The sequence below is a fragment of the Orycteropus afer genome, unplaced genomic scaffold (assembly GCF_000298275.1).
Source record: "Orycteropus afer afer isolate SDZICR_OR568_19922 unplaced genomic scaffold, OryAfe1.0 scaffold00142, whole genome shotgun sequence".
Taxonomy (NCBI): Eukaryota; Metazoa; Chordata; class Mammalia; order Tubulidentata; family Orycteropodidae; genus Orycteropus; species Orycteropus afer.
In genome coordinates, this window is record NW_006921729.1 from 1,507,295 (window position 1) to 1,521,927 (window position 14,633).

A 14,633-nucleotide genomic window follows, 5' to 3' on the forward strand; every position below is an offset into this window, starting at 1 on the left:
TAATGGCTTTGAATACTACTAGCTTAAGACAAAGAGTTTTCCAGATGATCTTATTTGAAGTATGATATAAAAATGCAAACAAACTGTCAAAATAAGCTATCTTAAAAATAGCCTGCATTAACAGAAATAAGCATTCAGCACAAGGAAGGAATAATGCCTATGGTATAACAAAATTCAGTGAAGAGAGATCACTGGAAAAGAATAGAAAACTCTTAGAACATAAAGAAGTGAGGCCATTTCACTTGGAAATGAATGTGTCCCTATGGAAGAGACAATGGAGGGTGCCTCACACTTCCCAATCTCAAAACGTCCAAACAGCCACAGTAGTCAGACAGCCTGGTACTAGTACGACAGACTCATAGACCAGTGGAAGAAAATTGAGAACCCAGAAGTAAATCTATCCACCTATGAACAGTTGGGGAGCTCTGGTAGCATAGTGCCTAAGGCAGTTGACTGCTAATCAAAAGGCTGGCGGTTCAAACCCACCAGGCACTCCTCGGAAGGAAGATGGGGCAATCTACTTCCATAGTGATGGTGCCTCGGAAACCCAAGGAGGGGTTGCTATGAGTCAGGGCTGACTAGGTGGCACATAACAACAGCAACATGAACAGCTGATCTTTAACAAAAGGGCCATAACCCATTAAATGAGGAAGAGATAGTCCCTTTAACAGAGTACTGCCAAAACTATCCATTTGTAGAAAAATGAAACAAGACCCATACCTCACACCAGGAACAAAAACTTAACTCAAGATGGATCAAACACCTAAATGTAAAACCTAAAACTATAAAGATCATCAAATAAAAAAACAGGGGCAAACCTAGGAGCCCTAATTTATGGATAAATAAGCTATCAAACATAACTAAAAATGCACAAACAGCCAACGATAAGCCAGATGACTGGGACCGCCTAAAAATTAAACACTTGTGTGCATCAAAGACGTTTCTAAAGCACTCACTCGCTATGCCAAGAGATTTGGAAGACAGCTACTTGGCCAAGTGACTGGAAGAGATCCATATTTCTATCCATTCCAAAGAAAGGTGGTCCCACAGAACGTGGAAATTATCAAACAATATCATTAATATCGCATGCAAGTAAAATTTACTGAATATAATTCAAAAACAGTTGCAGCAGTATATTGACAAAAAACTTCCAGACGTGCAAGCTGGATTCAGAAGAGGATGTGGAACAAGGGATATCATTGCTGATGTCAGATGGATCTTAGCTCAAAGAAAGAATACCAGAAAGATGTTTACTAGTGTTTTATTGACTATGCAAAAGCATTTGATAATGTACATCATAACAAATTGTGGATAACATTGAGAAGAATGGAAATTCCAGAACACTTAATTGTACTCATGAGGAACCTGTACATAGACCAGGAGGCTGTCATTTGAACAGAACAAGGGGACACTGCATGGTTTAAAATCAAGAATAGAGTGTGTCAGGGCTGTATCCTTTCACTATACTTACTCAATTTATATGCTGAGCATATAATCCAAGAAGCTGGACTATGTGAAAAAGAACGTGCTATCAAGTTTGGAGGAAGAATCATTAACAACTGCGATATGCTGACAACGCTTGCTGTAATTGAGGATGACTTGAAGCACTTACTGAAAAAGATTGAAGAATATAGTCTGCAGTATGGATTACATCTCAATATAAAGAAACAAAAATCCTCACAACTGGACCTATAAGCATCATCACAATAAATGGAGAAAAGATTCAAGTTGTCAAAGACTTCACATTGCTTGGTTCTACAGTCGATGCCAGTGGAAGCAGCAGTCAGGACATCAGATGACGTATGTTGTTGTTGTTGTTATGTGCCATCGAGTCAAACCCGACTCATAGCGACCCCTCCTTGGGTTTCCAAGGCAGTATCACTACGGAAGTAGGATAGCCCAACCTTCCTTCCAAGGAGTGGCTGGTGGGTTTGAACCGCCAGCCGTCTGGTTAGCAGGCAAGTGTCTTAGCCACTATGCTACCAGAGCTCCCAGATGACGTATAGCACTGGGCAAATCAGCTGCAAAGGACCTCTTTCAAGTGCTGAAGAGCAAAGATTTCTTCTTTAGGAATAAGATGTGCCTGACATAAGCCATGGTATTTTTAGTCGCCTCTTAAGCATGTGAGAGCTGGACAATGAATAAGGAAGACCAAAGAAAAGTTAATGCTTTTGAGTTGTGATGCTGGCAAAGAATGCTAAAAGTATCATGGACTGCTAAAAGATGTAACAAATCTGTCTGGAAGAAATGCAGCTAGAATGCTCCTTGGAAGTGAGAATGGCCAGACTTCATCTCACCTACTTTGGTCATGTTGTCAGAAGGGACCATTCCCTGGAGAAGGATGCCATGCTTGGTAAGGTGGAGGGTCGACAGAAGAGGGGAAGGCCCACAACGAGATGGATTGACAATAGTGGCTGTGGCAATGGGCTCAAGTATAGCAAGGATCATGGAATTGGCTAAGGACTAGACAGTGTTTTGTTCTGCTGTGCATAGGGTCACTGTGAGTTGGAGATGACTCGACAGCACCTAACAATAACAACAACGTGCTAGAGAAGTATGACACAGATATATGCACATCCAAGTTCATTGTAGCATTATTCGTAATGCAAAAAGATGTAAACAACGTGAGTGCTTGCCAAAGGGGCAGGGAGGCCACATCTTCTGACCTCCTCTAACCCCACAGGAAGAAGACAGAATCACCATCAGTAGCCCAAGCCCTATCCCTGCGAGGCCAGATATGCTGCCTCCCTCCAGCCTTTTCACCAACTGTTCCTCCTGCAGCACCCACTATGTCTCTGCTGGGTTCGATAATTTGCTGCAGTGGTCACACAGAACTCATAGATTATAGGGTTTATTAGTGAAGCAACAGGCTATAATTCAAGTTCAGAAATGCACTCAATCTCTCGCAGCCAGCAGTCTCTCAGCAGCCGGCAGTGTAAGTAGCACATTGCTTTCTCAGCAGTGCGTGTCTCTCATGTCTTTCAGGAGTGTGTTTCTCTCAGCAGCATGTCTTGCTCAGCCAGCAGAGAGACCTTCTTCCTCTAGGAGAGCGCCTTTTGAGTCTGGCAGAGTGGCCAAACTAAGCAATCTGAACATCAGAATTCTATACATGTGAAAGAGAGAGAACTTCCCAGAAGATTGTTTCATGCTGGGTCAACAGAAATACTCCAGGTGGTAATTTTAACCATCAGAAGCTACTCGGTTGCTCACAGCAAATTCCACCATGGATTTTACAAAGACTTAAGGCTAGAAAAACCCTGCTATGTACTTTACTACACTGCAGTGCTCATCAACAGATGAATGGATAAACAAACTATGAGGCATACACACTAGGCTACTACACAATTAGAGATTTGTTAGAGAATAATGAATCTATGAAACAACTCACAACATGGAAGGACCTGGAGGACATCACACTGAGTGAAATAAGTCAATCACAAAAGAACAAATAATACTGTATGAGACCACTATTACTAGGGAGTAGACATACTAACTTGATGAAGGGGAAGGCAATACACAATGAGGGAGAGGTCAGCACAACAAGACCTCAGCAAAGGAAAACACTGGGAGGTACACGAAATTGAAAAGCTAAATACTATTACACACACAACAGTAAATACTATTTACATACACAATCTTTCAATAATAGTAATAAATAATTTATGTTGTTAGGTGCCACTGAATCTGTTCTGTTAGTAACCCTGTGTACAACAGGATGAAACGCTGCCCAGTCCCACACCATCCTCACAATCCCTGCTGTGCTTGAGTCTGTCATTGCATCCAAACATCATATTCTCCAGGGACTGGTCCTTTCTGGCAACGTGACCAAATTAGATGAGACGAAATCTGGCCATTCTTGCTTCTAAGGAGCATTCTGGCTGTACTTCCAAGACAGATTTCTTCTTCTAGGAGTCTGGTATTTTCAGTATACTTCACCAACACCACAATTCAAATACAGTTCTTCGGTCTTCCTTAATTCAGCGTCCAGCTTTCTCATGCATATGAGGCTATTGAAAATACTGAAAATACTCTGGCTTGGGTCAGGTGAAATCTTAGTCTTCAAAGTGACTTCTTTGCTCCTTAACACTTTAAAGAAGTCTTTTGCAGATTTGCCCAGTGCACTGTCTGATTTCTTGACTCCTTCTCCCACGGGTGTTGATTGTCAATCCAAGTAAAACGAAATCTCTGACTTCAGTCTTTCCCCCATTTATCATGAGGTTATTTACCAGTCCAGTTGTGAAGATTTTTGTTTTATGTTGAGGTGTAATCCATACTGACTGTAGTCTTTAAAATTGTTCAGTAAGCGCTTCAAGTCCTCTTAGTTTTTTCAGCAAGCATGGTTCTGTCATCTGCATCTCACAGATTGTTAATGCATCTTCCTCCAGTCCTCATGCCTCATCCTTCATACAGTCCAGCTTCTCAGATTATTTGCTCAGCATACACATTGAGTAAGTATAGTAGAAAGGATACAATCTTGATACACAACTTTGCTGATTTAAAACCATGCAGTATCCCCTTGTTCTGTTCAAACACCTGCCTCTTGGTCTATGTGCAAGTCTGTCTATGAGTGTATACATAGGTGAATATGTAAACTGAACAGATGTAGATGGTGTGTGGGAGTACCCTCACTAGCATACATAGGTTCGGCAGAGGATATTTCTACATTATCTGCTCCAAATATATCCAGGTATGTAGTAGAGCACATAAGAGGCAACGTTAGGCAAACTTCTTGGCCACAACTGAATACTTGAGTCACTGGGCCTGGGGTCATCTAGTTATTTAGCATAACATAGTCCATGAAAATAATGTTCTACATCCTACTTTGCTAAGTAGCAACTGGGGTCCTAAAAGCTTGTGAGTGGCCATCTACCAGTTACCACACACTGCCATTGAGTTGATTCGGACGCATAGCAACCCCCATAGGTTTTCCAAGGCTGTAAATCTTTACAGAAGCAGACTGCATCATCTTTCTCCCATGGAGTGGCTAGTAGGTTCAAAGCACTGACCTTTTGGTTAGCCATCTAAGATATAACTATTGGTCCGCAGCAGAGAAGAATGAAGAAAACCAGACTCAAGAGAACAATTAGTCCAAAGAAGTAATGGACCACACAAACCACAGCCTCCCATTAGTTTGTGAACAGAACTAGATGCCGTATGGCTGCTACTGTTTACTGCTCTCTAAGGGATCACAATAGGTGGTCCTGGGCAGAATGGGGGAAAAAAAGGTAGAATAAAATTCACAAGCGACCAGATTAACTGGTCTGACAGGGACTGGGGAAAGCCCTGAGACTATGGCCCTTATTCACCCTTCAAACCTGGAGTTGAACCAACCCACTCCCAGAGATACTTTCAGCCAAAGACAGTCCTATAAAGAGCAGTAACACTCATGAGGAATAAACTCCTCAGAACAATCAACCATCCTAAACCAAAAAGGCAGGATTTGCCCAAAAACAAAGTTCAGAGGGCAGGAAGGGGCAGGAAAGAAGGGTGAATGGAAATGGGGAGCCCAGGGAGGAAGGGAAAAGAGTCCTGTAACATTGAGGGAATTGCAGCTTATGTCACAGAACGAAACATAAATTGTTGAAAATTAAAAAACAGTAACACCCATGAGGAATGTGCTCTTCGGAACAACCAACTGTATGAAACCAAAAGGGCAATATTTGCCCAAAAGCAAAGCTGAAAAGGCAGGGAGGGAAATGGAAACAAGCTAAGGTAGAAATGGGAGAGCAGTGACATTGCAGAGACTGAAACTGATGTCATGGAACAATCTGGGTATGAATTACTGAATGGAAAACTAATTTACTATATAAACTTTCACCTAAAACACAATAAAATGTTCAAAACACATGAAAAAATATTTATAATAGATTGTTGTGTATTGTTGAGTCAGTTCCAGCTCATAGTGACTCTGTATGACAGAGTAGAACTGCCCCCATTAGGGTTTTAAAGACAAAGGGAAAAAAAAGGTATATATACCATATTATTTTTCTTTGAGAAGAAGAGAAAAGAAGAAGACAGCAGCAAGTAGGGATATGGCTACAGAGTTCTTGTTAAAGGCTCCTGTAACAAAATGGATCTCAGCCACTTGTGGTGAGCAAAAGGGTGTGTTTAATAGAATCTTCAGGCAGATTTCCTACCTGCCTGCCCTGCCCCACCCTCCCTCATTGGGCTTGTCTGAGGTTTCATTATTTCCACAAATAAGCAGCAGATGAAATACTTTACAAAGTACAGCACAGTTAATATTGTAGGACCCTACTCTTACTTTAAGAGTATTAGGCCTTGGACTTTCCCTACCCCATTCAAGAAAGCAAGTTTTATATACACTCCCCATATCTTTTTTCTAACATTTTCTTATATAAATTTAAATATCTTACAAAAACAAGGCTTTTTCCTCCAAACATACAAATCTGAGTGAAACTTATATTCCACACCTGTGAGCTTGTTTCCTCACTAAATATAAATGCTATCTGATATTAAGGGTAAATGTCTTTTGACCACTGGAGATCACTGAAGTCTGAATTGCAGCATGGAGAAGGCACTTGTGTTTTCTGGCATCTCCTGCAAGTTTCTCAGTGAGCACTCAGAATCACTGTCCTCCAGAACCATGCTGAGGCCTCCGAGTATCCAGTCACTGAGGCCCACTAGGGGAAAATGGTGAGTAAACTTGATTCTAAAATTATAGAAATAAAAAATAAAAACAGCATGGGCCAGTTTTTAGTCTAGAATCCAACTACAAACAAAAACTCCAAAGTTCATTCATGAAGATTCAATCTGTTTCATTCTCTCATAAATTATAAAGTACAGAGGTGGCTATATTTATGACCAAAAACAGTACTGCAGGGGGTTTGTATCAATGGACAAAAAGTCAGTCCCTCTGAGCAGGGCCCCAAGGAGCAGCACCCATATCAAACGGCGTCCTCCCTATTGCTGGGCAAGAAGTGCTGTCCTATTGGCCTTCATCTTCTCCAGCCGTTTGGCCAGGTGGCTGTTGGTCATCTCCATCTCCTCGATCTTGTCCAGTGCTGTTCGTAACTGAAGACAGAAAGAGTCCAGTCATTTCATGTGATACAAAGCACAGTGCCACTGTATTTCCACCTTTCTGGGAAATAGAAGCCCAGCTAATTTTGATGGCCTCTTTTTTCAGTTGCTCTAAGTGTTAAAAGGAGCTCTGGTGGCATAGTGGTTAAAGCATTCAGCTGCTAACCAAAAGGTTGGTGGTTCCAACCCACCAGCTGTTCCATAGTAGAGAGAGAAAGCATTCTGCCTCCGTAAGATTTACAGCCTTGGAAACCCTGTGGGGCAGATCTACCCTGTCCCATAAGGTCACTATGAGTTGGAATTGACTCAACAGACATGGTTTTGGAGTTTTTTAGAAGTGTTAAACAATAATGCTGGGGATTGTTTATTTGCTTAAATCACAGGAAAGCTAGACAAAATCAGAGAAATATCCATGATCTGAAAACAATGAAACTCTTCTTTTTTCTATTGTCTGACCAAAATAGAACAGTAAATGGCAGTTACTGTGCAGGTCAAAAATCAACACATGAAAGAGTGACTCCACTGTTGTTTCCTTGATACAAGACCCTTATTAATTTCCTCATGTAATAAAATTCCTCCCGAAGGATTTTTTCTTTCAAGGAATGTATTCCAAAAAGTGTATTAACAAGTACCTCTCGTTGTAGTTTCCTCTTTTCTGCTTTCAGTTCATCTTCAACTTTCTCAGCATTCTCAGCAGCCATTTTGTATCTCAGCACCTGTCCCTCAAGCCGGCTAATCTGCATATAAGAGAACATAGGCCTTTTGGTATTGGGCATAAGGAACCACCACTTTTTTGCAGCCAAGATGGAAATACAACGTCTTTACAAATCCCAAGTAATCTAATACTAAGAAGTCCCTCTAGTATGAGTCATAGGCCCTCAGAACACTATAGCTATTTATGAATCGAGAAATGTCCCAAGAGAGAACAATTACAGCTGTACAGTCATGACAGGGCTAATTTCCCATGTTAAGTTTTATGATGACCATAGTGTTTAAATGCCAAAGTAACATCTTAGGTGAATCACTGAATGGAATGTTCAATAACGGATTTGTTACAAACTGCCATCTTCTTGAAATATCTACTACAAATAGAATTATAGCTACAGTATCCTGTGTTTTTACAGAAAACAAAACAAAAAAACAGTGACCTCATGGATGTTCTTTGCTGGCTTCTCCACTTTAACATAGAGCTTTTACAGAGATCCAACTGCAGAGACAGCCCACAGAAACCCAGGCACTCATGGGATTCTGAAGGAAGCATGTTCCAAAGGGAATTTCAGTTACTTGGTACCATACAAAAATACTTACACTTTGCTCCAGAGTGGTTATATCCTGTTCAGCTTTTGAAAGCTTAAATTTGTATTCACTAATTTGTCTGTTGGCATCTCCTAGAATAGAGCATGAGAATCAACAAACGACAAATGCACACATAGTCACCACAGCATCTGGCAGCACAGGTTCTACACTGTAGTACTGCAAGACGCTCTAGCATTTATGTTGCAACAGCATTCCTTGGATCAAGAGTTAGAAGAAAATTCATCTTCACACCTTGTAATGTGGGGGTACAGTGTGAGAAAGGAACCCTGCCCATGCTGCAGTGACCTCACCCTTATTGGTAGTCCAATGGCCCACAGAGCCTCTGCTACACTGGTCCTCCAATCTCCCTGAACCCAGGCCTATACCTCCCATCTCCCAGAGGTTCTGCTGCTACTCATTCATACCTCTCCCCTTCTCTGATTTACATCTTAACCTTCAAGGCCATGCTGTTTTCACTTTCTCCTTGACTATCCTTACTTCATCATAACCTAACAATATCTCCTTCCCTTAGTATATCTTATTTGTATTCTAAGACATTTATCATGCTTTCCTAACATCATATGCATATATAAAACAGGGACCCTGTCTTAGACTTCTTGGGAATCTGCCTCTTTACTTAGTCAATTGCTGTGTACACAGTGTACACTCACCATTATTTGCTGAATGAAACCACAATAAATGATTTTCTATAACATACTGTAATAATGTATTATGGGTACATATCATATGTATCTGACCTAAGAGGTAAATTATTTAAAATGAGAAGTTTAAAAACTATGGAGAAGATAAAAATTCCCTCTAGCAACTCAAATTTAATGAGACTCCCTTTCTGAAATGATTATAGGCAGGAACCATAGATTTGTAGGCAATAAACCAAAGCTAACTTATCAAAGGAAAAATTCAAATGACTTAAAGATCTTTTCTAAATTTCTATGACTAAAGTTACAATAACCTATATAATCCTCAATGCAGGAGTAACTAGGATGACTGTTATTACCCTAAAAGTAATAGGGTTATAAAACCATCTCCTCAAAAGCCACTTCAGGTAGTGAAAGAGAAGCATTTCAATTCCTAGACTAAACAGAAGCTTTAGGATCTTAGTTTTCATTCCCAGCAACCTGCTGACTTTCAAAATGAGCTGCTCCTTCTCATTCTCCAAAACACTAATTCCTTCCTGTTTTCAGTGTAAATCCCTTGTCTCAGCCATTTCAGGTGTGTTTTGAAATCTCATTCCAAAACACTGCGTGCAGACCTGATGCCCACCGAGACCCCTTTCCTGGCCTTCTGGTCCAATGGAGCTGCCTGCTTTTGTCTTTACCAGGCAGGCACAGCCTTCCAGAATCCTGCTCAGCTCACTTGGTTCTGCAACTCCAGCCTGGGTTCTTCACCCTGCCTTCTGCCAAGACCAGCCTTGTAATGTAGCTTCCTAGAGATCATTCACATAAATGCCAGCCGATTCCCCTTTGATGACTCCTTTTGAATCATTCCATTAGACTAACCTTTTTCAAATCTGTCCCCTGCCCTCTCTAAGAGTTAGTAGCCACTTTACTGTCTCAGGCTCTGTCTACTGCTAGGATCATTATCATTGCCTCTTTTTTTTTTTTTTTTTTAACATTTTTATTGTGATTCGGGTGAGAGTTTACAGAGCAAATTCACTTGCCATATAGCAACTCACATACACTTTGTCTCATGACATTGACTGCAATTTCCTACAATGCAGTTCATCATTGCCTCTTAACTAGTCAACATTACTCTTGTCAAGCACCTTTCTTTATCTACTTTCTATATCAAAATGATGTTCGTAGCACAAAAAAATTGACCAGGAAACACCAGAAGGGTCCTGAATACCTAACAATGGAAATGACATAGCTTCAAACATCTTAAGCCAAGAAGTCTTTTCTATTTAACCTAATTCTGAACATTTAGAGGGGAAAAGCCATGAATAACTAAGATTTTAAAATCAGAAAATCCACTATTCAATTTTTTTTTTTAATGTAAGACTCCCCTCTCTGGGGATGGTAGAGGGAATGCTATATGCATGTTGTTGTTGTTAGGTGCCATCGAGTCGGACCCGACTCATAGCTACCCCTCCTTAGGTTTCCGAGGCAGTATCACTACAGAAGTAGATTGCCCAACCTTCCTTCCAAGGAGTATGCTGTATGCATGGGAGCTCATAATAAAGGATGATACATGGGTGTGGAAAGGAACACTGTTGATATGTAAAAGACATTTCATCATTTGTAAAGTTTCTAGGAATCGCTTTGCCCAGAAGAAGGAAGAGCAAAAATCTTTAATCCTCATCAGTGAAAGCACAGAAGCAAGCAGAAGCCCCTCTTTGACTACAGTCCTGATTAGGAATGCTTTCCTGGACTGGCCAATCTTTGTAACATACTTCTTCTTGAGAAAAATTGTGTTACAGGTCCCAAGCCTGTTTACAGTCCCACTCCTGGGTCGCTGGCTACATAGAGACAGATTGGAACTGGCCTATCCCCTAATACCTACTCTGCATTTCAATGAACTGCAAGTCTGAGCCATTCTGCAGTCCTGCCAGGTCACCCACTATGCCGTCATTCCTGGAGCACTTCTGACGTTCTTCCTCTAACTGCAACTTCAGTTTTCTAATCTGAAATGGAAATAAAGGCTCATCAGCAAGATCCAGAATCTAAAATAAAAGAAATACTTGGCTCTATGGCCAAATGGTTGGAAAAGGCAGATCCTCTTCATATCAGCCACACATATCACTCATTCATTCAAAAAATATTCTGAGTGCCTACTATGGAACTGCGGTGAATTGCTTGATGTGGCCCTTCTAGCCACTGTCTTCCATTTTATGGTGTATTATAAATCCTATTATCCTTGCCTGTTTAAGGAGGTATAGTAGTTAAGGTTGTGTGTCACCTTGGCTGGGCAACTGGTAGTAGTTATTCCCTATAATGACTGGCTGACTCAACAGCATATAACAACCACAACATAATGACTGGCAGTTTGCTCTGTGGTGGAATTTGCTGTGAGCAACTGAGTTGTTGTTGTTATTTGCCATCGAGTCGGCCCCGACTCATAGCAACCCCTCCTTGGGTTTCTGAGGCATTATCACTACGGAAGTAGGAATGCCCAACCTTCCTTCCGAGGAGTAGCTGAGTAGCTACTTTTAAACTCCTGATTGTTAAAGTCATCCATGTGGGTTACTGCTGTTGGAGCAGCAAAGGTGGGATATATCTTGAGTCCCGCCTTGCTGGAGGGTATAACCCAAATCAACACCCTTAGCTTCCTTGAGGGTATACATATGAATCTTCTGGGAAGTTTTGCCTTCTTCTTGCTCTGGTTCTGCATTTTGGCTCATCATCTAACCCCTGGATTTGGGACAGCAGCCGTCATCTGATCTGCTGATTGAGGTTTGTCAAACTCTGAGAATTGGGAGGATCCTCCAGACCTACTTACAGACCTGGGACTTGCCAGCCTGCCAGCCTCCACCACTATGTAAGACGATTCTTTGGGCGTCTGTGAGTTCTGTAAGGCATTACAGCGAAATACAGAACCCTAAGATGGGGGAGATTACTGAGAGGAGGAGGAGGAATTAATGTCTAAAATGATGGCATGGCACAGCAGTTTGGACATCTGAGACATCTTTAACCTCTGCCTCATGGGGATCAGCTTTGTGCTGATCTTTCTAAGAGAAATTGTTCAAGCAGGCACATACACCATTCTTGGTGCCAGAGATACAGTTATAAACAAATATCAAAAGAAGCAAGTTCTAGGACCAGTCCCACAAAAAAAAGCCATGATTTTTACAATTATTTGTGTATGTTTGTAGATCTTTTGGGTATTTTTCATTACTTTTATTAAAAATGGAAAAATCAGGGCAGTTAAGATTTCTGTGTTTAGTTTCAGAGACAGGTTAAGTATTCTCATTTAGAAAACATTTTAGGGACAAAAATAATTGGAGAGATATTTTGAGCTTGGGTATAAAGTTAACTTGCCTTATTCCACCCAAAACAAAGGACAACCAAATGTCCACGAACAAGAGAATGGATAAACAAATTGTGGTACATCCATACAATGGAATTATTACTCAACAACAACAAAGGAAAGAACTACTGACACGTGCCAACAACCTGACTCAATCTCAAATATACTGAGGGAAAGATGTCAGATATAAAAAGAGTACATACTATATGATTCCATTTATATACAACTCCAGAAAACACAAACTATAATGACAAACAGCAGATGAGTGATTGCCTGGGGAGATACCCACAGGTAGGGACAGATGGGAGGGTTCAGAAAGGGACACACACACACACACAAAATACATATATATAAACCAAAGATTATTAGTGGTTACCAGGGTTAAGAGGGAGGGAGAAAGGGGAAGCTTTTGTTTGCAGAACACTGAGTTTATGCTGATGGTGGTAGAATATTTTGGAAAAGGACAGCAATAATGGTTGCACAACATGAAAAACGTCTTCAATGCCCCCGAGCTGTAAACCTGAAAGTATAATATGTTCATGCACGAATGTCTTGTGTATGTTTTCACCACAATAAAGGTTTGAAAAAAAGAGACACAAGGAAACTTTGAGGAGTTATGGATATGTTCACCATCTTGTTTGTGGTGATGGTTTCATAAGTGTGTACAAATCTCAAATCTTATCACATTATATAATTGAAATATATACAGCTCTTTCTACATCAATTATACCTTAATAAAGCTATTTAAAATTTAGAAAATCTTAAAATTAAAAGGAGCTCTAGATTGGGAAAAACTAGGCCCAGTTGGGGGCAGGAATGCCATATATGGAAAACAAAGATACTATTAACAGGTTTGGAATGCTGAGGCCTCTACTCTTTACACCTTCAGTTTCCAGAATACAGGCAGGTAGGCCTGAGCTCTCAGACAGCAGAAGACTAGAAGATCTCTCTCTAGAACTCTCTTAACTAGTTGAAAATAACTGACCAAGATACATAGATTTTGTTCCCAACAAAACATCCGGCCAGATCAACCATCGCAACAACTTTCTTGGACGAGCCTTATCCATATGCTCAGAGTTTCCTGTCAGCTTTTTAGTACCCTATTCTTAAACTGAAGACAAAACAAATAAATATAAAAGTACAACCTGAAGGAACAAACTATGGAGACAAGAAAACAAACCAATCAATAAGTATCCTCAGAGAAAAGGGAAAATATATGCATCCTTGAAATGGCTGTAAAAATGAAAACTCAGTAGAACTATTAGAAAGAAGATAAAGTTGAAATCGTTTAGAAAATAGAACAAAAGAGATGGAAAAAGAAAAGAGTAAGTTAGAAACAGCCCCAGAAGTCTAATGGTCCCTCCATCAGAAATCAAGAGGGGGCATTTTATAGTGTTTAGGGGTCATTTCCCCAAATGTCTACAACTCTTTATCAATAGATCTAGGAAGGACCAGACATTCAGAGCTAGTCTACCCATCCCCTACAAGGTAAGTACAACTCTGGGACTGAAACCTCACCTCCCTTTGCCTCCTTCATCCTCATCTTCAGGGGGTAGAGGGGGAGTCTGCATACTCAGAACTCCAGGAGGCTTCCCCAGCTGTCTCCAACTCCATGAAAAAGGGTGAAGGGCAAGCCTTGACACTAGGACTAAGCTTGCCACTCTTTCAAAAACAGTGAAAGAGTGAACTCTGCAGTAGGATTAGCTCCATGCTTCCAATACCCTCCTTACCATCACTATCTGTAAACTAGAACTAATCTCATTAGCCCCAGCATTCCTGTCTATGTTCATCTTAGTAACCTGCATCTTTCCTCTCATGCACTCCTGTACACCCCACAAGGCTCTAAACCTACTCTCCCCTATCTAATGAATCTAGTATGAATATGGGAGCAAGTGACTGAGGGCAAGAATAGCAAAACCCTTGGAAGGGAGGTGTTCCAGAAACAGAGATCAGTTGTGGGAGAAATCCTCATCTTACACTTCCTTCCCTTCCCTCATGTCTGAAACCTCCACCAGACCCTCTGGAATTATCAGTCTATCATCAGCAAAACCCTTCCATCTAAATCTCTTCTCCAAGCATTCCCTTTACTTCCTGCTCTAATGGAAATTGTTCTCTGCGAATCTGCTTCCTCTGCAGCCATCACAAGTAGTTGCTGGTTTGTTGTTATTCTTAGCCTTCCTAACCTCAAAATGGAACAGTTATCTTTTTGCTGTTGCCAAACTATTCTCCAGCCTCCCTCAAAATCGCAGTTCTTAATTACATTTCTTCAGATTACATATATATTAATTATCCTTTATCAGTAAGAAGCTCTG

The 14,633-nt window shown here is 40.8% G+C and overlaps 1 protein-coding gene across 1 annotated transcript in view; it reads right to left on the reverse strand.

The window, feature by feature from the left end:
• Positions 1 to 6,921: 6,921 nt before the first annotated feature.
• The window catches only part of LRRFIP2 (LRR binding FLII interacting protein 2), a 103,938-nt gene continuing 96,226 nt past the window's right edge, over positions 6,922 to 14,633 (reverse strand). The window contains exons 24-27 of the mRNA XM_007945689.2: positions 10,858 to 10,978; positions 8,347 to 8,426; positions 7,671 to 7,775; positions 6,922 to 7,032 (exon numbers count right to left, since the gene is read on the reverse strand). Coding sequence (XP_007943880.1) covers positions 6,922 to 7,032; positions 7,671 to 7,775; positions 8,347 to 8,426; positions 10,858 to 10,978 — 417 coding nt within the window. The remainder of the gene's footprint in view (positions 7,033 to 7,670; positions 7,776 to 8,346; positions 8,427 to 10,857; positions 10,979 to 14,633) is intronic.